We start from the raw sequence: 27,970 nt of genomic DNA, 5'->3' as shown, positions 1-27,970 counted from the left end.
AGCCACTTATTAGTGAATGTATTCATGAGCCTTTCAACTCATCTAATAGTATGCAACGAATAGCTCAGACAATTGTATACAGAGAAGCAAGCCAAGCCAAGTGTGAGCGCTAAGTGATTGTGAGACATATTCACACTCATTATTACAGAAGCAAGCCATGTGATTGTGAGAAGATAATATTTTTAGTGAGAGCAAGTGTGAGTGAATATTGGGGGTGATTCATGAATATGAGAGTGTATTCATAAGCCAAGTATTTACTGCAGATCACTGGTAAGTAACTTTGTTTTTGTTGGAATCCTATCAATGAAGGTTCGAGAGAAGCTGAATGGTAAAAAAATTGTGATTTTCGTTTAAGGTTGGGATTGCTGGCGGTAATTGGAAGCTGCCCAGATACACTTGTTGTTATCCAAGATTTATCTCGAAGTTTGTTTTGTTCGCTTTCGTATCTGCAACGTTGCTTTCGGTATTGTAGGAGTTGCTTGGAGTGCCTAGCAAAGAAGCAGGTCGCCGTAAAGTTTACAACTGATTTGATTTGAGCTGCATTGTGAGTAAATGTCAACATTTGTGCCCCCCTGCTTTATGCAGCGCCACTGCTCAAATTCATTGTGGGGCCTCTTTGCCGTCGGCTGCAGAAAGTGTGAAAACTGATTTAATTTAATTTTAATACATATGTCTCTAGGGCCTTATCTATTTATGTGTGGCACACAAATACATGCACACATACACTAACTCTGTTTTGCAAGTAAATTGCCTGTGAACGTGCGTGAGACGCCAAAACGCCAACATAATTTATGGGAATGTACATAAGCGTACCCACATATATGTATGTATGTATGTATATGTATAAGTACATGCAAATGTAGACATGAGTTGTATTATTGAATACACAAGCTTAGTTAAGTAAACAAAAACGACGCTAAAAGGCATGGTTACCGTCGTAATTTACAGGTTACCATTTCCATCAGCAGTGTACACATGTTTGTATGTGTGTGTCTCATCTCCGCAGTGGTAAGTGCCAATTGTTGCAAGCAATTTATATAATTAACTGTTTCAGCCTCTCAAAGGTTTTGTGCGTTGTTTTTCGCCGTCATGTTCATGGGGCCTTTCGTGTCACGTTGACACGTTAATTAAGTTTTGATACTTAATATTTCAAATACTCACATTTCGGTTAGTTTGTGATTCTCTTTCACTTCGCGTCGCCGCGCTGACGGCGGTCGTCCTATTATTAGAAGTGGCTTTTTAGTGTGCTTAGTACATGAACCTTTCATTGGAAAGGGTTTCGTTGACGAACCCATATTTCTGGTCAGTTAAGCACACAAATACCTGTGGGGGATCTCTGTACTTTTTCTTTGAATTCCATTCACTCTCACACACACCGACATAAACTTATTTGTTTAACCTAGAATAGCAGAAATCTAATTAAATGCACATTTGCGGTTTCTTTTGTGGTGGCTTTCTGGCTTGACCGCGATGCTTCGGCACGGACTTATAATAACGCTTGGATTAAAGTATCAGTTTCTGGCGTTTGGTGTCTTTTGTTGGCTGGAAGCTAAATTGAGCATTGATAAATTGGTAATTAATGCGAATTTTGAGTCTGTCCACAAGGGTTGTCTTCCTGGGAACATTTTAGAAAGTAAAGTGTTCTCAACTACAAAGATGCCAATATGGTGGTTGTTGCCCATTGATAGTTCCTTCTTCATTGTTATTTTGTGTATTTTTTCCGAAAAAAAATATTGTCATCCATTAAAATTTTTACCGAAGACGGAATAGCTGGCAGAGATTTTTGGAGACACTACAGTATTCAAATTAGTAATGCTAGTACATTTTTTTTAATATAATATACAATTCTATTCAAATTCTTAAACTTAAAAAGATGAAGATATCGAAAAAGCAAGAAGAGCATTTATCTGCAAATCTTTTTCTGAAGGAGAATTACACAAAGGGTCAAAACAAATTATTTATTCTCAAAAGTTTTGAAGTGAAGTTGTGAAAAGACCTTTTCTATTGCTATTAAACTAATTGCCTGTGAGGAATAGCTTGTAATTGCATACTTATATAATCGAAGACCTGCACTCAAACATAAAGGCATACAATTTTAGAAAATTGCTTGGAAATCAATTTAAAGTTTCTGAATTATTTATTTGAAAAGCACTTCGGTGCACTTCGGATTATCAAACAATTAAGGAGCAGAAAATTGTTTCAAACAATTACGATTTGGTAAGACAACCTGTTTACGTCAATCGAAAGAGATGTCGGTATGCATACACGACAGATATTACCGTTAGGGTCTCATTGCCTCAAGGTAATGGCAAACGTAGTCGCTGTTCTAGACTCTAAAGTCTTCTTGCTTAAAATGGTGAACATTTTAGACTTTTTTGTTTATGTGACGCTTTAGGATTTTGTAGCTGCAGGATCTACAGGGGATATCACTTCTAATATTGATTAAATTACTTTTATTTTATCGGCAATTGAAAATAGAAGAGTTATTTTCACTTTGTTTCTCTTTTGCAGACAATTTCATTACAACAACGTAATTTCAAGCAAAAAATTGTCGCTTTGCTGAAACGTTTCAAAGCCTCCGAGGAGTTGGAGGGTGAGGTGAGCCGTGGCACCGCAGCTCTTCGTGGCGAACGCGATTTGGACGCACTCTTCCAGGAGCTCGAATCGCTGTCATGCTGCGAGGGCGACGATTCTGGTCCCGACATGGACAGCTTGTCCATTGGGTCGACACCAAAACCTTCGCTGCGCCCATTCTTCACCAATTCGCGGATAATGCTGCACGACAATAGCGCCGGTGGTGGTAAGTTGTTAAATACTGGAATGTGAATTGAAATGAACTAATTCGTTATGGTAAATGGATGAACTCTTGTATCTACTTGAGGATGTGTATTTCTTTGAATAGGAGCATTTACACATACATACATATATACATTTTTAGTTTGAAACTTCTTATTTAAAATACGTATATTCCGATTTTAAATTATTTGAAGTATTTCCGAAGTAATTTTAATTAAAATTTTAGATCCTTTAGTTCATATTCATTATTCTTTATTCTTTTTTGGTAGTTCACTTCTGATTTTGCAATTTTGCTTTGAAGTCGGCGTTAGAGAGGTTTACGGCTTTCATTATTATGAAAACGCTAACATACTTAGCTTTAAAATTTAAACATATTTAAATAAACTAATATCTTTGTAATATTTACCTATACATTTCATATATAACGGGTTTTACTTTGCAATCATTAATCAGAACATTTTTCACTAGGCCACAATTGTTCCATTAAGCATATCAAGTGTCCATGGGAATTGTCAAAAGTCATTAATTTTGTTTTAATTACTGAAGAAGGCTTGACTGACTCCCCACAGAATCACATGTGTGCTTGCACGTTTTTTGTACCCATATGTACAACGACTAGGCGCTTGGCTAAGCATCAGCTCGCCGCAGGGGTCCGACAGCCGTTGTTGAATGTCTAGTATGTATAAACCTTGACAAATTCTCTTCAAGATTAAATGTTTCGATCAATTTTCTTTGAGAAATGTGAAAATTTACTAATTTTAAAAGAGCTCTAAGCAATTGAAGGACATTCTCCAAAAATATTAAAATTCTTATATTCACAGATGTGGGGAAATTTGTCAATATTTCCTTATTGTGAGCCTTGACCTAATTGAAATACCACAACAATAAAAAAAATACAAAGGAGACAATCATTCACATCCTGCTCATGTCGCTCACTACCGATCAATCTTTCCATAGCTTCTTATTTATCTCTGAAGGCAAAGCTGTTGCCGAATTTATAAATAAGTTAAATGAAAATTGGATCAAGCTGTTTGGTTTAGGCGACAACTTTATTCCGCTCACCACTACAGCAACAAATTGTCGCCAAGTGACCTCTACCCGGTCAGGGTTGAATGCTGTTGCTACTGGCGGGCAAGTGCCGTACAAGGGCATGGAAATGATGAAGGTTGCACTGGCGCAAGATGAAGGACCAAACAGCTTCGTCCTTATTCCAATACAGAAAATTACAATGCCCGACAAATGACAGAATTGAACAAGGATGAAATTAGCAAGGCTGGTTGGCACAACATGTACTTATGTAACGGCACGCGCGCAAAGCGAATTCAGTTTTCTAACGCAGAACTAATAGTTAAAGTAAAAATAAGAAGAAGAAGAGTGCCATTTCGGTGGCAGAGTTTTATTGAATCGTGCATTTTGCAGAGAAACTCAATGTTGTCTCGTCTTTACATCTTTTCATATACAAAATTTCATTTTGTTTAAATCAAACCATTAGAGCTTCGGCTGAAAATTCGTATTTTTTAATTTTCATAGATTTCCTTCAGAAATAGAAATATGTAGTATACTATAAAGCAATTGAAGTCGAGTTAGTTGGGCGGTAAAAAAACCAGTAACGCTGGTTGTGGAGCCTTCTCAGTAATATTTTTCTAGTCATTTTTAACTTTGCCGCTAATTTTATCTAACCGCCGACAAATTAGTGTTTAAATGAGCAGCTATACCAAAAAATCGTCATCTAAAACGCAAAACAACGCACTTTCACAGAGTTACAAAATTCATTTTTTGTGGTATCAAATTAACCAAAACTCTATTTTATATTGGTTTTTCCGTTTCCTGTAACTTTTTGAACCCACATAACATGGGTTTTGCATTTTAGGTGACGAAATAAAATAGTTTAACAGAAATACATTTCCGTTTTTTAGTACATACGAATATGTAGTGCATTTCATTCATAATTCTTTATTTTAATTTAATTTAATTTTTTTCGCATCTTTTCATTATTCTGATTTGTTGCATTTTGCTAACTAGAGACTAATGTGTCTAACGGTAATTTTGTACATTTAGAAATATTTTGATTAGAGTGCAGTAATAGTAACGATTTCTAAATTCTATGATGTCTGTTATTAAGATAGAATAAATTACATAATTTAACATTAATTAATTAATTTATTTAGCATTTGAGCTATAAACTACTAGCGTAACAGTAATGTGAATCGAAAAGTACAATAGCGATTAGTTAGTATCGTGGTATCGTGGTTTGCAGCATCCTACCATATATTCATCATTTTGCATTAATACTAGTTAGTATAACTCATACACAAATCCGTACATTTATCCAGCTAACTTTGATGAGCATTAATCTTTAAGTATTCATAATTTATACTTATGTATACATTGAAACCTGCAGTATGTACATTGATATTTGGCGTAATTGACAATGATTATTAATTGACTTAATTACATATGTATTTGTTTCGATCGATTGAAATTGCATGGCTTGAACGATTTCTTTTGCAGGCAACTTTGAACGCAGATCATCGGATAAAAGCGACCAATTGACCAATTCGTCATTCAATTATGATAATACTAGACAAAAATGCATTCATTTAACAAACAATAACAATAATTCGGCTACAACACCAGGTCTGTGTAAATTCTCTCTACCAAAAACCATAAACAACTAAAACATTAATCAACATAATACAAAAAAAAAAATTAAAAACAAATTACAAAAATTATTTAATTCTTTAATTACTCTGTATCTATCTACTTGATTTCTTTTGCAATATAAAATATTTAATTTCTTAAAGTGCCCCCAACCATAACTCGCCTTTCACGAGAAGAAGTCTTTTTAGTTGCTTTATTCCTTTTTGTTTACGATTAAAAAATTGGCTTTCTATTTGTTATTTTATGCTTTGGATTCTTAAATTTTGGTTTTATTTTATTTTTGTAAGTGTACACTCAACATAAGAAACACAGCCCTTTACACCTAATGAATATGCGTTCATCCCACCTATTTACTTTCGAAATTATTAATCCACACGAAATCAAATGAATGTTCGCCCTTTGTTAGAATCCTATCACTTTTATCTGTTGAATTCTGTTTCATTTGCTACGTATGAGTAATTTGGCGCGTAAATGCTGGTGATGGACTGCGAGCGACAAAATTTTTGGCGAAATGTGCCATAAGCCAAAATTAGTTAACGAGCTGGTGAGTTGAAGAAAACATTCAGGGGAAATTCTCTTGGCAAATGAGTTTCCTTAAAAAGAAAATCTGCATGTGTGCAGAAAATACGAAACTTCGAATCAGGAGTCAGGAAGTGTCTTCCCTACGCTAAGATATATCTACAGATTTGAGCTTCTACCGATAGCTCATTGAATATAATAATATTTTTGTCGCTCTCCATTGTCAGCAATGTAATTCTTGGTCAGATTTATTGTATTCATAATAAATAATTGTATTATTGTACTTTATAAATTTATTATTTTTCTTGTGAGTAGAACTTAGTGCTTGCTGTCATGTTACTAACATCTTTATTTAATAGTAAATACGTTTATTGTCGTACCTATTAACTGTTATTTATAAGTAAGTCTTGCAGTCTTCCTTGAATAATAATAATAATCAAAAGTGAGCGTAGATCAGAAACGACGCGTAGGAAAAACAATTAAAAATAATTTAGTTTCACCAATTGACACTTAGTCCAAAACCGTTGACACTATCTCTGCAACAAATTTTTCTTTTCTTTTTGTGGGCCAGTGTTATTTAATATGAGGAGCTTAGATCCAATATATTATCATAGCTCAAACAGTAACCCAACAAATACGCTCTCCATTAAGAACTGACAACCGTGTATTTCTGTTAAATACAATTAATTCCATGTGCAGGAACACATACTAAATTAAAAAATATTATGTAATAGTAATTTGACTCTTCAATCATTTATCTGTTATCCCATAATGGAGATATTTATGTAATTCGTACCTTCTGTTACATTACCAATACGACTTGAAGGGCTTCAGCTATAACTACAATAAAAGGTGGAGTTTTTGGAATTCATATTATGAAGGAGGATTGTGGTAGTCGGTAGAGACCAGTTGCATATCATTCTTAATGCTTGCAACAACAATTTTGGTACACGATTGCCTAGCGTCTAGTCTCGGCCTAGTCGCCATTCATGAGAGAGCGTTTTAGTAAAAAAAGAAAAAACGAAATGTTTATGTAATTTTTATTACAATACTAAAAATGCACAGGATTTTGCCTGCTTTTAAATATTCGCAATATGGGTCAATGTATTCCCGGTCTGATCCAAAATCAAGTGCTATAAGGTCAAAGTTTCAGTAGTTCCTTAAATAGATTTATAAAGTTAAACACGAATTATTTAAGTTATTAATTTATGATCTGGTTAGCATGTTATCGCCTAGAAGAATTTATACTGCAAGTATTTTCTATCCCAGTTCGTAATTTTGTCCGCAAAAACTGTAAAAACGAAAAGTTGGTAAAAAAGTTCTTTTTGGCCTTGTTGTAAAAAAAATATTTTTAAGTTAGTTTTATAGATATGTAACCCCTTTTTAAATATTAATCACACTACAATAAATATGTAAGTGGGCACCACCCTTATTTGGATGCCTCGTTATATTTTAGAGGTTCGTGTTACATCCTTATTCACTTCAATTCTTTATTCCCTAGTCATTAAATGCAAAGCAATGTAAACACTTTTCCCTGTATTTTAAATACTATTTATGCCTTAATTTTATTATCCCCAGATCGTCCGACCGACTACCGGAACGACAGCTCTGGCAATGAGGGCAACGCTTTCAATACCGATGGCCAGAACTCCGACCCACAGAACAGTCCGCCACGCAGCGACAAGGACTACATGCGTTTGCAGTTATTGCAACAACAACAACAGCAGTTGACGCCAGTGAGCGGTGGCGGTAACAGCGGCAGTGCTTTCACTTTCAGCGAGAAGCGTTCGCGCCTGTTCCGGACATCGAGCAATACACCAAGTGGTGCTGGCAGCGGTAGTGGCGGCGGTGGTGCCATTGGCATGGGCATGGGTAAGAAAAAGCAGACGCTTAGCTTAACAGCTGAGCCGCGTTCAGTATTAGAGACATGTTTGTCGCCGACAAATGTCGAACCGCGAAAACTGTTGCTCGATCAATTGAGCCGGATATTCGCCAATGAGGACACAAATCTTCCCGATGTGGTCACAATAATCAGCCCCCCTGAGGCGCTAAGTGGCAGTGCACTAATTCCAAAACTGACAACGCTGTTGGCAAACTCCTTCAAGCCAGCTTTTGTACCGCAAAATACGGCGGAAGTGAAGGCGGTGCTGCAGGCGCTAATGGGAAAGATACAAAAATAGTAAGTTGGAAGGTAGTTAGCATTCGATTTAGGTTTAAATTTCGTCCGCTCTTGCTTTTAGCTGCAACTCGAATGCGAAGCCACCGAATACGGTGAAAATATTGTTGTTGGGAGGCGATTGGCTACAGGGCGCAGCCTTACGGCATTACGTCGAGCTGATGGGTGTGCGTCCACCGGACTGGCTGAATCATTTGCGGTTCTACATTGTGCCGATCGGCAGCGGCAGCACAATAGCGCGTTATCTCAGCCAGGTGGACTTGACATATGGTGCCATGTTTGGTTCGGACAATTGGTATCAATTGTGCGAGCGCGTAGCGGCGACTGCGGCGGCGGTCAGTGCCGTAACGACGGTGAATGCCTCGGCGTTGTCAACGACGCTCGGCGACTCGGTCACGGCGAATAAATCCGACATTGTGGAGATGGTGCAACGCATACAGCGCTATCTACACGCCGCTGGACCATGCACTCAGATTCCCATTGGTGAGGCTATGGTCAATTACAAGGACGAGGATTCACGTCAAATATTTGTGCCGTTCGTTAGTGTGAGTATCAGCAAAGTTATTTACATGAAACTATTGTTAATTGACAAACTGTTTACATGTACAGGATGTGCGCATTGGTTACTTGGAGGGTCCACAAGTCTCACTCGATCTCGAAGAGAACGCCACGCAAGCTGGCGGCAACACTGGCGCGCCACAGTCGCTGCATATGTCCAGCGCCATACCCATTGGCAGCAGTAATGCCACGAATTTAACTGGTGCCGGTGGCGTGGCTGGAGGCAATAACGCTCCATCTGGTTCGCCACCCCAGAGCGGCAGGATCTCACCCCCTCAGCAAACGCCACCCACGTCGGCGAACGCGCTCCGTGATCGTGGGGGCGATTCGATTAACACACCCACAACGCAGTCGAATGCCGCTTCCGAGTCGGTGGAGCTGCAAGTGGATTATTGGCCCATTATTCGACCGGGAGACTACACGCCAAAGGAAAAGAGTATCACGCGTGGCGGCGACCAGGGTGGCAAGAGTAGCATTAAGAGCACATTTAGAAATCTACAGGTTTGGCGGCTACCTCAGAACGCCCAATTAGGCGAAATGTCCCATGGAATGACAGTGAATTTCGCGACCAAAGAAAAGAAACAAAAACAAAGTAAGTAACCACGTGGTACGCTCTCTTTTTCTGTTACTAATTTCGTTGTATTTCTAGTTATGCGTCTAGGCAAGAAAAAGGAAAAAGACCGTGATCTCGAAAAGGAGCAGTGCGTCGAAGGTGTGGCGCGTTTGATTTGCTCCCCCAAACCGTCGCACCCAGTACCGTTAAGAGGTGAGTAATGACATTAAATAGCTGTACATGAAAAAAATGTTGAAATTTACGAATTCGTTTTTTATTTGTGTGATGCTTCGTAAATTCTGGGTAAATTCTTTGATGCCTAGTGTTTGCTTCAATAAATAGTCATTGAATGAATGAATAATGAATGTACAATTGATGTATTTGCAGTTTTCATCGACGGCACAGAATGGACTGGTGTAAAATTCTTCCAGTTGTCTTCGCAATGGCAAACACACGTAAAGAATTTTCCAATTGCTCTCATTGGTTGTACGCCAATGTCTTGTTCTGAGATATCCTAGTCATTTTAAAAACAATATTTAAACCGATAAAATCTAAGAAACAAAAAAATATTTAATAATCCATGTAACAATTCTACTTATATAATAGCAGATAAATATGCATATAAACATGTAATATCTACGTTGGTTATCATATTGTACGTAGTACCACTGCTACTTAGTTCAATAACTTAAAAACATTGTATTATATATGTTTGGAAATAGACTCACACACACACATCCAACACACATCCACTTTCAAAAGGCCTTCGCATTTGCGTTCAAAGTCCCTATTGTGCAGAGCCTTGTGCTTTCGGGACAAAATATAATTTTTCGAAAAGACAGTTATGAAATTAGAAGGCAAGCACACCCGCATCTTTTGTTTAATTAAGCCCAATAACTTATACAATACCTTTAATGACAATTTGTGGCATCAATATGGTTGCCCTAACACTTTTGTTTGTCCACACTGCTATATAAAGATACACATGCGTATACACTTTTTATTTTTAGTCCATGTAAACGCGTTAAGAAACATATACATATATACTTTTATTTTTTTATTGTGTTTTAATGCCAATTTGAGTTTTGAGCTGATTGTAAAAATAAACAGAAGAATATTTAATATTAAATGCGCTTACTTATATAACTCGTATGTACCGATGTACAATTTAAAGGAAACTAAGTGAATTGCGAAACTAAACCATGCTTGCTAACCGTAGAAGTAGTTCGACATAACATATACATACATACATATATACAAATAGAACAATGGTAGCTACGCCGACAATGTGTTAAATGCAATATGAAACTTGAATATCGAGATACAAGTATGGCATACAGTTTATAGCTTCCTACAACCACCAGCCATATTTTAATACTAAATAATACTAAATGTTAAACACAAATACAGTACATATACAGTTTATCAGATTGAAGTACAGTTTAAACTCATAAGTGAAACGTAAATTAACATTAAAATGCCACCGTGTTCAGTGCGCTGCGGTGACTGAACTCCAACGAATTTCCATCAATAAAACACCTGTATCCGAATATTCCTTATTAAATATTAGATATTAAATAAACAAAATACAAATCGAACATGTTATGAATCGAGATAGCATAAAGTACATAACCGTTGACAATTCTACATATAACGCCGAACTTTTTGAACTCAAACTTGTATAGTGTGTTATGCGATAGAAATTTATGAAAGAACTCAAAAACTGTTCAGAAGTTATTTAAGCTCCTGTTGTGTTACTCATTGGTTATTTTTTCTCAAATTTCAATGTCACACTTATTTCCGAATATCATCCATACTTGAGTCGAGTTCCCTTTTAAAATCTTCGTTTAGAAACTGGCGCGAGTAATTATTTAATATTTAGAAATCTAAAATTAATTTTCATACATTTTAAAGGAATATATCCTTTCTTCTTGTTTGTAAAAATATCAACACACATCACAAACTAACATCCCACATCTGTTAACTGTGTCCAATATAAGCGTTCTTCCTTAAAAAATAGCCCAGACAGCTAATGTACATTTCTTCTATTTTTTCGAATTTATTTTTATATTTTTTTAATATCGTCAGATTTTTTCATTAGTCAATTAATTTATTAATCAATTTGAGTTTACGATTTGCAAAACAGAAATAAAAGTATCACACGCTGCACTCGAAGTTTAAATAACTCGATTGACTGGCTGTAGATTAAGGAACACCAGTAATGAATTGGCATGCATGAATGTGGATTCCTTAATTGAAAGAACTCTTATAAATTGTAAAGAAACTCTAATTGTTGTGATCTAAAGTAAAAAAATTGTAATGTAAGAACATCAATATTTGTAGAGATGTCTATGTAGTTATCTCAAGTGCGATATGTAATATAAGTATATTTAGTAAAATGTTCATCCATAGCATTATTTGTTCCAAATACTGAAAACAGTACTGCTGGTGCACATCGTAATTTGTTTGTTGTGCTCCAAATAAATGCGGTTAGACCTTGAACTTGTGGTTGGAAATTTATTAGGTATTTAATTAATCTGTCTTCATATACAAAATTTTTAAATTACTATATATACTTGTACATATGTACTCCATGCATGTACGTATGCCCATATATGGCAGTTGCTCTCGTTCCATAAGTTCTGTGAATGTTTATTAGAGTGCATACATAAAAATTTGCATATATAGCATATTTAAAAATTAAAATTATAATATATATACATACTAAACTATATATACCTAATATATACATATACCTTAAACTGTAAAACATTAATATCACTTATTTAAAACATTAAACATTTAAATTAGAAGAGACGAAATCGTAAGCGTTTCGTCAGTGAGAAAGAAAGGTGCGAGTAAGAAATATGCAATATATGAGAAAGTGAAGATTTACAGAGTGAAAAGAGAAATTCGAATAAAACAACATAAAAGTTAGTCTATAAGCATTTTTAATAATGAATAAACAAAAGATAAGACTTGAAATAATACATACAAATATAATTTCAATGTGTTCAGTGCTTAATTTTGATTTCGCCTAAATACAATACATTTAATTTTGAATTTTGTTTTTGTTTGTTTGGGTTTGTATGAAATCGCGCATTCATCAAATTGTGCAACGCCAGCGCGTGGGGCAGTTGGTTGTGAATTGGCAATTGATCAAATACATATGTATGTGTTGCAGCTTCATTGTTAGCATTGCATTGCCAGTGATAGAAAAAGAAATAAAAATAAAAGCCGCAAGACGTCAACCATGACATTATAAAGCGACATATGCTAAATTAATATTCATGCCACAAATGGGGGGCAAGTGCAACTGTCTCCATTGTTAACTGAAAACTCTAATATATTAAGTAGTCGGTCAGATCATATTGTTCCACATGTGTATATGAAAGGGCTTATACAGAAATACATAGATTAACGTCGCATTCGCCATTTATTGTGAGTGCTTAAATACTGCACCTCAGTTCCGATTCTGACCACAACCAATGTAACAAGCTCAAATTGCTGAAAGTATTTGTAACATGAAAATATTTCCCCTAAAATCCAGTCAAAAATGTGATATTTGAGATGCAAGCATATGAATATATTAATATTATTTGGTCTCAGCTGTTTTGCCTATAAGTTTATTTCTCATTTGAATAAAAAATAAATTACATATCGTCTCTGTGCAAACAAATAATGTTATGCGTGTAACTGTAACGGCGAAATGCCGACAAAGGTGTGTTGATAAAATAAATTTATTTCTAAATAATTTTGTATCGAAAATTGCAGCGTAAAGAAATTCCGAACTATTAATCGTGCAAATTGTGCACTAATGATTTACCTTCACAAATAGGATAAATAACCCTTGTCGCTAAATGAAGATGTGCATGTACCAAGAAATGCTTAAAAAGTTCGTTTTATTCAAAATACGTATATATGTTTTAGGCGAAAGTTATAATATTGTGATTGACTGAATTTCGTGGGAATTAATTGTAGCAAAATAAACTACATATACATAATATAAGTACATACATACATATATGCAATATTTAACTGAATGTTTTTATTCTTATACGTAGTGAAGTGCTGATAAGCCTTTTTTGGAAATGCGTAAAGTTATAAAATGTAAGAAAGTTGAAAAGCTGCTAAACTTTGATAGTTACTAAGTGTGTTTATTGACAAAAACAAAAAAAAAGTAATAATAATAATAAACAAAACTAAATAAATACATACATATATCAATATTTAAGAGTTCCAAATAAAATCTGTGTTTTATTGCTACAATAAGCTTGCAATTAGTACTTATTTTCTCATCAGCTTCGTTACATTTTGTTTTTTGAAAATAACATGGCAGTTTGTAAATTTAACATAATTATATCAAAGTATAATCGGAGGAACGGCTAAGGTTTGGGACTCCTTCCTTTTCTCGAATAGATAAATAAATTTTCTTGCGGCAACATGTTTACAATAATGGCACGTTCTCTTAAACCTAACTCACCGCCAATACCACCGGGCGGTAGCAGAAAATCACAATCGGGATAACCTTTCGGCTGTTCGAACTCTATAAGGTTGGCATTACTGTCGCTTAGAGCGTTTATTGACCACACTGCCAGATTTTTCGCTTTTCCGTGACGCGCCAAGACAAAGAACTGAAATTTTCAAAAATATATACATACATAGTAAATATATATATAATAACAATTTATGCTATACAAACCTCATTTTTATGGTTTATCAAGTATCCGATGATGAGTGCCCAATGAGCTTTGTGACCATATTTTAGGCAAGGCGAATGGTTGTAGTCAGGATCGTATCTACATATATGTACATATTTGTGAAAGCAGTGTTAAGGAAAATTTTATATTGCTGATCTTTTGTCAATATAGAAAAAATGAATAAAATACATTTGTAATGTTGACTGTTAAGCACATATTTACTTTATTTAATAATATGATTACATTCTAAGTTTAAAGTATTTGCTTTAGCCAACTCTCATGGGAGGTGATACCAATATCACACCGTCTCCTCGCACAAAAAGCATTGGAATTGTTCGTTTTGTGGTTTTATATACTTCTTCATAAGTTTCTTCATCAATTTCTACAGTAGTTACTGTTTCTTCAGCGTCGCCTAACACCATGTTCAAATGTTGATCGAACGCCTGCAAAATACAAGATAGTTATATTGAAATATAGCTTTAGATTGCAAATTCAGTACACTATGCACATCTACACTTCCAGTCCATCTAGCTTTTTACAATTTACGCAATAATTAACCTACACATAGCTTTTAAATTTGTTTTATAATTTAATTTTTTTTATTGTAAATATTGCCTTTCTTGTGCATTTGGTGAACTTTGATGCTTAATTCCGATCGGTTTCGGCACTTAGCTCGTGTGGCCCTTTTTGGCATATTTATACGTACTTGTGACTTTTACTTGTACTTACATGAAGACGTCCTCGTAGTTCGCGTTCATTTCGCATCTTTACGTACACTTTTTCATCCAAGCTCAGTCTAATCAAGTCGAGCGGCTCTTTGACCGGTAGCACCTGAATCTGATGGGCGATTTAAGGAGGTAAGTGGAATGTGAAATGATATAAACTTTAATGACTTACTTGCTCTTCTTCGGTTGCCATTTTATAAATGTTACGTTTTAATAATTAAAGTGTTATAGATAAATTCAAACTAAATAAAATCTAAGCACACTAAATAAAGCAACTTAAGAAACGCGCAAACGTCAAATCAGGAATAAATTATATATGAATTTATCTATACGTCAAATGAACCTTTTGGAATGTCAAATGAACTGTCAGAAGTTGTCGCAAATCAGCTGTTTAATAAAAGCTGATCGCTCAAATGCATCGGATGAATTTATTTAGCGAAAATATTCCGGTATCAACTACGGATAATTCGCAGTTTTATTTTACCAAAACGCATTTGAACGATCAATATGTTAAATATATATGTGTATATATATGTTTTGTTTTGTTTGAAAAAGGTCAGTAATCCGTACGCGCACGACAAATTGTTTATACTCGAACACGTTCCACATTTAGAATGTGTATATTTTAAGACTCTTACGTAAAGGATACGGTACAAAAATGCAAGCACCCGCCTCCAATGCTGATCTGACCTTGACACAGTCAAGGGGGCCTTGGTGTAACTCGCAATGCGCTACCGCCCTCGTTTGGCGTTCATTGGCCGATGTATTATTCGTTGCGGCTTTTGTTGTTTTTATCACTTCGGCTACAGAAACATTTGCCGATATTAGAGTATCACGAATAAGTTGAAATAAATTTTGTGCACTGAACATTTCGCCATTGTTTGTATAGTGAAGCTTCCTAGCAATCTGCAAAAGTTCGCTAGGGTTTGGTGCGCCATTCAAAAGCATGCTCAACGCAGTTAGTCCACAAGTGGGCCCTTCTTGTAGAATAGTGGTCACTTTGTGAAGCTGACAATGTAGCGGAGCACTGTCCTCACATACCCGTGCTAGAAAACATGCCTTTTGTAACTCGGGATATTCCAGTGCCCAGATGCATGTTGGCAGTTGTTGTTGTTTGGGCGCCGGCAGATACTTCTTGGCAATGCTTGGCGGATGAAGAGCTGGTGGCGGTGGCGTGGCAGGCAATGTTTGCGACATTACGCTTTTCTATTTTATAGTGATTATATAATAGCGATGACCTTATACACAAACATAAACGCGCAGCTCTGATTTTATGCACCGTATTTTTAGCACTACCTCATATCTGTTCGTTCACGCTCTAGCGGTTGCTCACTTTTCCCACGGCCTACATTCGTGTCGGATCAATCAGAGAACGTCCACATCAACACGCAAGCAAAACGATTTTTGTTCAATTATTTTTATATGAGAATTTCGTAAATATTTACGAACTTAGGGTGAAAGAAATGACAAAAATGCAGGGCGCCACCTGTGAGGTGGAACAAATAATACAGAACGTAACGGAGCGAATTGTAACGCGAATTGTAATTGGAAACGTTTCATATGATTTGAATTTTAAGACTTTTTATTTTTAAAAAAATACAAAACTTATAAACATTAAATTATTTGGTTACTAAATGTGAATTATAAAACTAGTTAGCGGTTCAGCAATTAAACTTATTACCAATTTCTCTTTCTTCTAGAGGAGGGCGATTTTCTCTTCGAACTCCGCCATAAATTCATTATGTGAGTCTCAAGTGTGGTGTTCTCGGAGGGCTGTGATGTGGTGTTTCGAATTAAAGATTCGCTGGAGGTGTGGGATTCCACAGAGAAAACTTCTAGTGAAGGCGTTTGGTCAGCAACCACTGGTGGGCTTTCGTTTTTTTGACTTTCATCTCCCTTTTCTGAAAGGAATTCGAGAATTTTCCGTGTGTGCCTAGGAAAGTATTCTTCATTTTGATTCAATGGGGTTATTTTGATGTATTTATCTTGGCTTGAAGAAATATTTTTTAAGACATTTTTGCACTCTCCTTTGCCTAGTATCTTCCAGACTACAAAATGATAAAACATGTAGTTATATATACATACATATGCATACTTATGTAAATCTATTTAGAATGTATACGAAATTGTTGTACATAATGAGCCGGTGAGCTTGAAGGTCAGTCTGTTAAGTTTAGTAACAAGTGAAAGTTCAGTCAATGAAATGACACATTTAAATAAAATAGTGTTTAATTTTTTGACTTTGGAACTCTCTGATACAATTGACCTATTGATTCTATAAAATCGATTTCGTTAGTAATTTGTTTGCAACATGGTACTCACTGTTCAAATTGTTTCGACAAATAGCGTGATCCAGATGGCATTGGTTGATTATGGTGTAATTTACACCATTCCGTGAGATACATATGGGATCATAGTCTGTAGTACAATTCAAGACACATCTTCGGCATTTGCCCTCGTTAACCACAACCCAAGCTGTTGAATGAATATTAAAAACAAACTCGTTAAATTAGTTTCGTTATTTTTGGGTTGATCTCGTATAATTTTAATTATACTTGTCTAAATTTGCAGATTAAATATATTTTCCAGATTCGCCCGCCCGTCCTTAATTGTCAATACTCACATTCATTTAAAATGATATTCCTTAGCAAAAGCTCGCAGATATTTTCAAATTTATGCAGCGAGTTCTGCGATGAACTCCCACAAACTGGACCAGCGCCAAATTTACAGACCGACACACGATCGTTAACCGCTGGCAGGATGCGTATGTTATGTGGCGTTGCGTCCAAGGACGACTGTTCGCTATGCCGCGCGCCAAAAGGCTGGTTGTACTGCAACATGCTTCTCATTTGCCCTCCGTGGGAACTGAAAACATCCTCATTCATATAGTTGGTGTTTTCGATGTTTGGTGTCCATATGACATCACTGTTCAATTGCTGCTCGGGGGCGTTCAGTTGGAATGTAACAGTCGCACTGCCCACCGTGCTGCGCTTGCTAATCGCATTTTTGTGTGTTTCAGAGCTCGCGTAGTCTTCTGCGCACACGCCCTCAGAGTAAATTTTCCATTCTGTGAAAAGGATTAACGGATTTTAGTCTTCAGCATCTCGAGGCCGGTATATCTGGTATTTATTTTGTGTCTGTGTCTTCTTCATACCTTTGTTAAATCTTACGTTCTCTGCATTCACAAGACATTCGTTGATAAATGTCGCCTTGACGCCAAAGAGCTCAGCGCAGACCGGGTTAAATACCTTGGGGCATGGTATGGACTTGCCCATGTTTCCTTCTCTAACATCTTGTCCGTGTTTTACTTTTTCCATTTTTGTAAAGGACTTTCCTTTAGACGCTTTAAGCGGAGTCGCTTCGGTGGTTGGATCTGGAAGAATAGTGGTTGGACTTATCAGCAGCTGGACACAAGTATTCTCGGGGATCAGTTGCCAATCTGAAATATGGAAAACATTTCGAAATTTTGATTAGATATTCTCGAGCTTATGTCAAAACTGGGTCGGCTTTAGTATACCGTCCCAGGATTTCGGGAATAAAATGGGTATGGTCGGATAGAAGAGACTCTCGTCTTTACATAACACAGGACCCTTGCGCTGACTTGAACTCTTTAAGGGCTTGGTACTATCCTGTTTTGGGGCACAAGAGAAAGTCATACAAGGCCCTGCGTCCCTGCTCCGTCCACGGATTTTGTAACCACTTGTACATATTATAAATAGAGGTTGTACAGCTATGCCGCACAATCGCCAAGTTAAACTGTTAAAGACAAATAGAAGCTCACCATTCTCGTTAACGCATACATCGCGCGCCACGTCGCAGAGTCCACCAAAGCGCCGAACTTCACCACTGTTTACATTTCGGGCACAAATCGCCTGCTCGTTGCCTTCACAAATTATAAGGCCACAACTCGGCCGGCAGAATCCCAACGCAATTTCCCTAAAAACTTTTCGCATAAAATATTAAAAATTAAAAGTACAACAAAAATTGAAATATTTAGACAGAACGGAAAATGAGAAAACGAGAAAAAAATAAAAAAAAGTAGAGAAGTGACAACAATGCAAGCAATTTCGGAAACTAGTACATTAATCGCGCGACACAGTGGCACATAAAGTTCGTGGTGCACAGGTGGGTGGAACTCACCGGGCGTCGCATCCCCTGCGTCCGCGTAGTGGCGCTCTCGGTTGGCTTGCCTCAGCAAACATTCGCTGCCAAAGAGCACATAGTCCACACCGTTCGCCGTGGCACAAACGGGCCGCCATCTAGTGTTGTCTTCGTCGCCGCAGTTTGTCAACGCTGTGTCCATCAACAGTGGCGGAGGAGGTGGCGCTTGAAGCGGCGGCTGCTCGCTGGATGCTGAGGCTCTGCTGCTGCTGACCGTGGCCGCACTCATCAGTTGGATGAGCAGTAGCCAAAAGTGAATTGCGGCGTAGGCGACGCGTTGGCCTGTGGGCACGTGCAGTAAGCCATGCGATGCCAGCATTGTCTCCTCTGGGTATTATGTTGGAGCGCTAAAGCAGTGCTGTAACTGTGTTATGTGTCGTAACAGTATCGAGCGTGTGGCGACAAATATAAAACGGCGTATGGCAGTGGTTAGAATTCACTGGTTTGGCGTTGCACGTCTGTGCTGCAATGGCTTTAGGTTTCGCCTTGACTAATCGTCAGATGCTGCGACGGTAATGGTTTTATATGCACTCCGCAGCCACAATGAGGTAGCCAGCTGTATCGCACGTTCCCAACTGTCGCTTGAACTTTTCATATCAAATTTTCACGTGCTGAGATTGTGTCGCGTTGCACCCCTCCAGCGACCCGAAAGTCACAAACCAGCTGCTATGCTGGGTGCGTGCAATTCTTTTCGGTCTCGCGTTTCTGCAGAAGGTGCTCGCGCACAGCCAGCGGCCATTAATTTTCCAAACTTGTGCTGCTCTCTAGCGCTTTCGCTGCTCGCTCGCATGCAATTGCGTCGCCGTGTGCATGCATAGCGCCAACCGCATCGTAAATGCTACTTATGTATTTTGCTGGGTCAGGTGTTGTGGCGATAATTGTGTTGATTCCATATTTTCTTGTCTGCTGCGCACAAATACGCCATTTCGCATTTCGGTTTGCTTTGGTGTTGTCGCGCTGGTGCTTTATCGCCGCGGTGCTTGGCGGCGATGTTGTCGGTGGGTACGTGATTTTCTTGACATTTTTGCGCCTCAAGATGGTTGACTGGCGCGGTTGACGGTGGGTGCCGCTTTGTGGCGTTATTTATCGCTGAAAATGTTCGCTTGATGTTCCCAATGCAGCTTCAGCGAGTTATTCATTCATAAAATGCTTATCTGCACATGATTTGGTCCACTTGATAAGTTTGTGGAGAAATTTGCACAAATAGTTTTAACCGCTGCGAACGAATTGGAGCTGGCAAGTCACTGACATTTGGGTAGACGAGTGGTTATCAGCTACCAAAAGTATGCTCCGAAATTTATCTTTGTATGAATAAAACAAGGTTGGGTTATTTACTCCATTTAAAAGTCATGAACGACTAAGCCGATGTTGACAATCTCTGATACGTTGAATCGCTTTTCATTCCGAATGATAGAAGAACTAATTAGATACCTGAGAGCTTTACTCAAAAAATTATGTGTAGATATGTATATCTGAATAACTATCTAATCATTGTTGAAGGTGCAAGGTTAGCCAGGTTAGCTTGGATGCAGTTCAGTGAGCGAATTAATTCGAAAATGTGTGATTCGAGTTAATATGATTTTTAAAAGATTGAGTTGAGTTGAGATTAAAAATTAAATTTTAATTTTTTTATTCTGATCTTTGGGGTTAAAAATTTAGATTTTTTTTATCACAATAGAAGAAATAGATATTGACAAAATATGAATAATTGAAATGTGTAAATTTGACACAGCTCTAGAGTATTTAATATGACGGCTCTGTGTGTGCTCTAGCTCAAAATGATAGAAATATTGTATGCTGGTAAACGCGAAAAAACGCTAATTCTCAAACCAACCGAAGCACCAACCGAACCTTGTAAATAACAAGTAAGGGAGGGCTAAGTTCGGTTGCAACCGAACATTTTGTACTCGTGCAACTTGCAGAAATCAAAGCTAAGTGCCTTAAGGTGTAAAGCATCAACCAGAGAATCGGAATCCAAGAAATTGTATATAATCACACTATACTATACATAACTTATACACTGACCTACATATTCGGCATGAGGTTTGTTAGAAAAATGAAAATCCACATATATGGGATATTAACGACGCGATTTGATCTCTTAACTATTATTATGCCAGATACTAAAAAATGTTTCTCGGGTTTTATGAAGCCACCTCACATACAATCACCAATCATATGGAGTAAAGTCAGCCGGATGTTCGAAAATCCGGGTAATGGTTATATGGTGGCTAGGTATTTTTTCTCAATTGTATCTATTTTAGTCAAAATGATATACATATATTGTTATGAGTAAAATATGTTTTATAATTTTCATGGGGATAATTCAAATATTGGCCGATATATCCAGCATAAAGTCAACTGAAGTTCTATTGTATATCTCACACATTGACCGATATTTTGTTTGTTGTTTTTGTCATACGGTTACATTCTTAAAGGAATTATTGGTGCACAATTTTTTCCCATTGTATTAGTTGCTTCTTGATTTGTGCACTGGAAAGTGAAAGAATAAAATGGAATTTTAAATTGTGTTATGCCCATTTTCGCACTGTGATATTAAAATGTGAGAAAAATGCTACGTTACTGAATTTGGTCGACATCGGCCGGTAGGGTTCCGAGATATGGGATTTCATTGAAAAGTGAGGGTTTTGTGGGCGCGGTCCGATTACGCCCATCTATGGGCTCGAAATTTTTTTTGCCGAGGAACGCTCATACCAAGTTTCATCAAGATATTTAAATTTTACTCAAGTCACAGCTTGCACGGACGGAAGGACGGACGGACATACAGACAGTGAACCGGATTTCAATTTTTCTCGTCATCCGGATCATTTATATATATATATATATATACATATATGTATAAATACGAATATGTTATATATATATATCTATCTCGTTTAGCATTAGGTGATACGTACAACCGTTAGGCGAACAAAACTATAATACTCTGTAGTAACAGGTTGCAAGAGTATAAGAATTTTAATCATTACTTGCAACTCTGATATATTTACGTAGAAAAGTGTGAGACTGACCATTAAAAATGAAATCAATTTCGATCACAACTCGCTTTTGTTTTGTTTTCCGCCTAAAGCGAACTCGAATTGGAGAGTTTCAAAGATTAAATGTTTTTTTCAGTTAAGACTTGCTGAAGCTTCTTGAGGGATATTTGCTGAAATCCGAGTAAGAGCGGTGCAGCTACAATTTGGTTGATATTATTGGTCATGTGTTAAAACGTAGTCTCACCGATCACTTGGTCACACAGATAAAGTAGCAAAGGGTCTTCAACGATCATGGAATAATATATTTTTTCAACTCAATAGCTTCTGAGACTGAATAGAACTACTCATACTCTAGAAATGACACATACTACAGTCCGCTCACGGGCGGAGCGGACTGTTATAGGTTGTTCAATGTTTAGGGACTAGCCGACGGTATCATAAATTGACTCGGAAAACATTCAGATATCTAGGAAGATAAGCTAAATATTCGATATAATATATAAGTCTGCGTATTGCACGCCGATCTCCAAGACGTGGAGTTTACCTCAATATTTCTCACTTCTATCCAAAAAGGCTTTAAGCTTATTTATATCATGCGTTTTAAATCCAGGTATATATGTTTGTTCTTAAACATTTCCAATCAAATTGGTTGAACAGAAACTGTGCTGGGTTAGAATATTGCAACAAATCTTTCTGATTTCAAGACTAACCGTTAAAAGTTGGGTAACAGTGGTTGCAACGTCACCATCCACCAATGAATTACAAGTAAATAACTTTTTATCTGAAAACATATGATTGTTTGTGTGGCATAACGGTTTATCGATTGAAACAATAAAAGTTTGAATAGTTTGCTTAACTTCTTTCTCTTTGTCCCCACTTGCCAACTTTTGATCGATCTCCTCTAAGCGGATGGAGACCATGGAATCGCTCACGTTGACACTCCGCAACTTCGAACTTTCCCCTGTTTTAAACAATAATAATTTTGAAAAGATAAAATGTGCGATAAACATTGAAGAGCTTATAAAAACAAAAATGAAAATATAAATAAATAAGCGACGGAGAATCACGTTCTCTGCCATTCGCATTTTATTATGGATTTGTTGTGTGTGATTTGCAGTCATTGCTGCGAAAGTTTTGTGTTTTACTTGGACGCTCACGATATGACATATTTATTTAGCTTTAACTTGTTTCTTGTTTTTATTGCAGCTGAAAGTGCATGCCAATGCCAGCAATTGAAGCGGCTTTGGCTTTTCGTCTTTCAGGCAGCTAAAACTTGTTAAACCAGGGAGAAGACAGCGAGGTGTGATTCTGCGTGTGGTTAAGAGTTCATAATATTTGGCACCAATATTCTCGGTACTATTAAAATCTAGTTGCGCAGCCGGTAACAATATCCTTTTTCACATTTCGGCTACAGGGCGTATACGTAACGTTTTGTTGGAGGAAAACATGGCGTTGAACGCTGTATGCTGACATGGAACGGCCAAGCATGTGCCAAGGGTGCAATCTTCTGCATTTTAGTAACAGAAAAACTATGAACGCTTTCACCTAGAAGGTAATAGGCGTCTGTTTTGATAGCAGAGCTTTTTTCAACCAATCGCCAGACTTTTGCGATTTTCATTTTATTTTCTCAAAAGTTTTCTCAATGCAACATTTATTTAACAACAACAACAGTGTGTAGACGCCCTCTTCGTAGGACAACTTTTGTAATTTGTATACAAGCACTCATATTTCATTATGCTGTTGCCTCTCGTCGTCTTGTCGTCTTGTCGTCTTCTCGCCTCCTCTGCTACTTCGTTGTGTTGTGAAAAATTGCATTAGGAAGCAAATGTGTCTAACTTTTGCATTTGCTGGCTCTTATTGCCGACGACATTGTTGTTGATGCGAATGTACCGAGCAATGCAATGACGCTGGTCATTTAATAATAATCATCGCAGCATTGTTGTTGCAGCCGTTGCGCCACGTCGCGCTGTTGCCGAGCCATGAGCTGTTGCTCACTTTGCTGATGACATTCACTTAAGCGCAAAACAAAATGTTGAATGCAGCAAACTATTTCCGTCGTCGCATCACTGCTCTTTTGCAGCTGCAAACTTTCCGCTGTCACATTGCCCGAACATTCGCGTTTGTCTCGCCATCTCCGCGCCTCTCCACCTTCGCTCGCGCACTTATTTCATTCAAAGGAGCTTGAACTCGGCACGAAAGTCCTGCGTAGCCAGGGCGCGACGCTGGAAAAGTTGGACACTGGCGTTTTCATTTTATTCTATAATCATTTCGCTTCGCCCGAAGACGACTCATAAATTCTGCCAAACTATAAGTGACATCGCCTGGGTCGTCCCGCGCGGCATCACCGTCGGCGTGGGCGGACGGGGGGCTACTTCAGCTGCCGTGGCATGCAATGTTGGAGGAAGTGCGCGCATGTGGCTCAGCTGCTGCAAGAACAACAACTGGCAGTTGGCTTCTAGTGCGACAACAACAACGTGGGCTCGCTTATGGCGCAAAAGAGCAGCGGCGGCGGGCGGCGGGCGGTGTGCAGCGAGTAGGTGACATGGGGTTAAATAAACTAATTAAGACAAGTTTGCCGTTATGCGCCATTACTGTTGCACCAGGATGTGTGCTCAACCGTTGTTGGGGGTGTTCGCGGGCGTCTGTGCATATCAATCTGCGTAGTGTTGGGGGTGTCCTCGCTGTAATGTACCTTGTTAAAATCAAAATTTCTCTTTTTTCGTAGTGGAAGACGGACAGTTTCGCAGTGTTTCAGTGGATGGCCACTTCACTCGAATTTGATTGAACTCTTTTTACCGTTATGCCATGAAAATCTATTAAAACACTATTACTTTGCTCTCATTGAATTACAATATGCCATTTTTTACTGAAGATTTTATACTGACATTTGCTTTTAATGGACCGTATAACCAAGTTACTCACCGCAGCATCAAAAACTTTACCCATTTTGACGAGGTTGACAGTTAAAAAGTGGCACAACATAAAATTGCAGCGAAGCTATTGTGAGAGACTGCTTGACTTCGACGAAATTTAAAATATACATATTTCACAGTGAAGGCAAATTTAGTTCACTTAACGGTTATTTGTAACATTTAAATGAGACATAGGGGAAGCCATACATCCAAATGATCTGGTACAGAAGGTTACGATATGCCTCAATTAATAAATTGGAAAAGCGAACACTTTTTAGAGAAGCTTCATGCCTTCAAAACTATTCGGCTCCAAATTCGTTTCATAACATAACCCCCTCAATCCTATTGCCACGGCTTGAAAGCCTGGCATTTGTAAAGATGTGGTGGTAATTATTTAAGCCCGGCCCAGACCTTTTCCTAGTTCTCTTTTCAGCTCTGTGAACATAATGGGTGATCCATTTCGAGGTACTCTACTTTTTTAAAGAAAACACACAGGAACTTCAAATTTAGTGGGGAATGTTTATTGTCATTCGAAAGAACATCCTGTGGCATTTATTTTTTGAAGATTATCTCCTTCAAATTTTGGCCCCGGCTACGTCTCAGACGCTCCATCCATTGAGTCCAATTTTCGATGACTCGTTTGAGCATTTCGACTGGTAACTGGCGAATGACACCCGTCATGTTTTGCTCCAAGGCCTGATTGGATGCGGGATTGTCCGCATAGACTTTAGACTTTACATATCTTCATAGGAAATACTCTAACGGTGTGATATCACACAATCTTGGTGCCAATCGACCGGCTCAAAACGTGAAATTATCTGCTCCCCGAAGTGCTCACTCAATAAATCCATTTACTGATGCGATGAATGGGAAGTGACGCCGTTTTGTTGAAACCAAATGTCGCCGAGATCACGAGCTTCAATTTCAGCCATCAAATAGTCGTTTATAATGGCGCGTTAACGGTCATCATTGACGGTTACGTTCTCACCGGCATTATCTTTGAAGAAATATGGATCAATGATTCCTCCGGACCACAAGCCATATTAAATCGTTGTTTTTTCTGGATTACTGAATGAAATATCAGCTCTTGAATCTCTTCAGGTCATTCTTGGTAGCTTGTTTTAATACACATTGACCCAGAAATGGGCCTCATCGCTGAACAAAATTTGGCCCGAAAACTTCGGATCTTCTTGGAACTTTTCAAGAGCCCAAAGAGCGAAGCGATATTGCTTAGAAAGGTCCAGGTCCGGCCTCAGTTCTTTCATAAGCTGTATTTTGTACACTTTCAATTTAAGATCTCGAAGTAAAATGCGCCAAGTCGTTCCATACCTCAGTCCGAGTTGCTGCGAACGGCGTTGGTTTATATTGTCGAATATTATCTAATAATGAATGCTGGGTCTCAAGATGGGTCGTGGTGTTGCGAATAGTACGCTCAGTAGGTCGATTATGTTGACCATAAGTTGAGCGAAGCTAAAAAGTTGAATGATTTGTAAACGTTGTTCAGGCGAAAGTCCTTCCATGATGAAGGGCATTACAAAAAATTGCTGCTCTAATAATGATTTCCTCTTTTTTGATAAAAAAGAAGCATAAAAAGCACTCCTCAATAATTACTGAAGAATTGGCATTGTGGTAAACGTTTTGACGCCTTAAAGTTAATTGGAAATTCCAATTTTTGTGGCCGACTAATGAGCTGCATTATTTGAAGTAGCTGCCTGGCAATAACGGCAGCTGTCTCGCGTGCAACGCAAAATTGCCTCGCATTATGCAACATATTAATGTGCTTTAATTAAGTTGTACATCAACAAAGGCACTCGAGCGCACGTAGAAACGCCCATGTGTGTGTGTAGCTCTTTATAAATATGTTTGCGTGTGTGTGTGTGTAGAGAACACGGCGACAATACATCGCTGATTGCTAGTAAAAACAAAAAAGCCGCTACATTTTATTACCACGGAGTTGCATGCAACGGTAGCTAATAAATGCACGCAGCCATGAGCGCACATACACACTGAGAGTGGTGGTATAGAGTAGCGGCCTCATCCTGAAGGGCGGAATTAGCCAGCGCAAAGGCTTACTGGTCGCTAGCGCTTCAATATCATTCCAAAATAAATAGAAAAGAAAAAAAAAGGTTTCCGAAAATTTGCTAAAAATTCCCTTTAAATAGGTAAAAATTCGTGTTTCGGAGATATATTTCAGGACAACGTCAAGGATAAAGATGTATTGGACTGATCTGGATGAGTTTGGTGTTGTGAGTTTTCCTGCGGGGTACGCAACTCGCAACTGCAACATTATATGAACATTATTACGGCGAATGCTGGATGGTGGTGAAAAATGGCGCTTTCGCACGCTGCAACAGGCGCGTCTGAATTTTGCTTGAATTTCAGCAAATTTCGCATTACTCCTTGCGGTTGATTTAATTAGTATCCATGTTTCAGCATTTGGTGCATATGTACACACTCCCAAGAGTATCTATGGTAAGCGAGCACACATGAGTGCCATGAGCCAAACCTGCCACTGGATGCTCTAGTCATGGCGACCATCAGCAGGAGGATAACGTGAATTTGTTTATGATAATATATGTATTTGGGTCACAGTTATCAGGTAACCACAAGTCAATGATTCTCTTTTGTAGTCAAGCTTCGTGTAGTTGCATGTATGAATTGAAGGGCTCAAAGTTAATATTCCAAACGATAAACTTAAAGTTTAAAGTGGGAGTTATTCATCAAATCGGGAAACGTTCCATTTATTTACCCGAAGAGACGCGCCAAAATTTGGAAAAGACCCATGAAAAGAGAATCGGCACACACCACATCTTCTTCAATTTTAAAGCTGCCTTTGACAGCACCCCGCAAAGCTAATACGGCTGTGTAAACTGACGAAGACTGTCTATCGTGTAACTTCTTCAATCTACTGTTGGAGAAAATAATTCCAGCCGCAGAACTAAATAAAGAGGTACAGCTTTCTATGAGAGTGTAGAGCTGCTGATGTACGCCGATGATATTGATATCATTGGTCTCAACAACCGCGCCGTTAGTTCTTCTTTCTACAGAATGGATAAGGTAGCGAAGAAAATGGGTCTGGTAGTGAACGAGGGCAAAACGAAATATCTTCGTTATCAAAGAAACAGTCGTCGCACTCGCGACTAGGCTCCCACGTCACAGTTTAGTCATAACTTCGAAGTTATGGATAATTTCTTCTATCTTGGACCCAGT

At 37.9% G+C, this 27,970-nt stretch overlaps 4 protein-coding genes across 7 annotated transcripts in view; 1 reads left to right on the top strand and 3 right to left on the bottom strand.

The window, feature by feature from the left end:
- LOC120782874 (phosphofurin acidic cluster sorting protein 2) overlaps positions 1-12,751 on the top strand; it is a 57,797-nt gene extending 45,046 nt beyond the window's left edge. For 3 of the 4 annotated variants that reach the window (XM_040115416.1, XM_040115418.1, XM_040115417.1), the window contains exons 6-12: positions 2,512-2,800; positions 5,308-5,433; positions 7,555-8,155; positions 8,217-8,697; positions 8,762-9,302; positions 9,360-9,476; positions 9,651-12,751. In XM_040115416.1, coding sequence (XP_039971350.1) covers positions 2,512-2,800; positions 5,308-5,433; positions 7,555-8,155; positions 8,217-8,697; positions 8,762-9,302; positions 9,360-9,476; positions 9,651-9,781 — 2,286 coding nt within the window. In that variant the 3' untranslated portion in view covers positions 9,782-12,751. The remainder of the gene's footprint in view (positions 1-2,511; positions 2,801-5,307; positions 5,434-7,554; positions 8,156-8,216; positions 8,698-8,761; positions 9,303-9,359; positions 9,477-9,650) is intronic. The other variant, XM_040115420.1, reaches the window with a different exon arrangement.
- A 741-nt stretch (positions 12,752-13,492) lies between these two features.
- On the bottom strand, positions 13,493-16,091 carry LOC120782875 (UPF0692 protein CG33108). The gene is made up of 3 exons (XM_040115421.1): positions 15,338-16,091; positions 13,966-14,062; positions 13,493-13,897 (listed from the first exon to the last, which is right to left on the bottom strand). Exons 1-3 carry the CDS (start codon positions 15,883-15,885, stop codon positions 13,649-13,651), a joined length of 894 nt encoding a protein of 297 aa, XP_039971355.1. The 5' UTR covers positions 15,886-16,091; the 3' UTR covers positions 13,493-13,648.
- On the bottom strand, positions 14,154-15,283 carry LOC120782876 (U6 snRNA-associated Sm-like protein LSm3). Its single transcript, XM_040115422.1, has 3 exons — positions 14,861-15,283; positions 14,693-14,800; positions 14,154-14,406 (listed from the first exon to the last, which is right to left on the bottom strand). The coding sequence occupies exons 1-3, from the start codon at positions 14,879-14,881 to the stop codon at positions 14,230-14,232; spliced, it is 306 nt and encodes a 101-aa protein (XP_039971356.1). The 5' UTR covers positions 14,882-15,283; the 3' UTR covers positions 14,154-14,229.
- Positions 16,092-16,324: 233 nt separating the features above from the next.
- LOC120779833 lies at positions 16,325-19,168 on the bottom strand. Its single transcript, XM_040112217.1, has 6 exons — positions 18,829-19,168; positions 18,470-18,631; positions 17,843-18,127; positions 17,312-17,755; positions 17,011-17,163; positions 16,325-16,736 (listed from the first exon to the last, which is right to left on the bottom strand). The coding sequence occupies exons 1-6, from the start codon at positions 19,166-19,168 to the stop codon at positions 16,366-16,368; spliced, it is 1,755 nt and encodes a 584-aa protein (XP_039968151.1). The 3' UTR covers positions 16,325-16,365.
- Between the last annotated feature and the right edge of the window lie 8,802 nt (positions 19,169-27,970).

This window comes from Bactrocera tryoni, chromosome 1 (genome assembly GCF_016617805.1).
Source record: "Bactrocera tryoni isolate S06 chromosome 1, CSIRO_BtryS06_freeze2, whole genome shotgun sequence".
In the NCBI taxonomy this organism is placed as follows: Eukaryota; Metazoa; Arthropoda; class Insecta; order Diptera; family Tephritidae; genus Bactrocera; species Bactrocera tryoni.
Note: the sequence above shows the minus strand (reverse complement) of the source record. Positions and strands in the feature narration are given on the sequence as shown.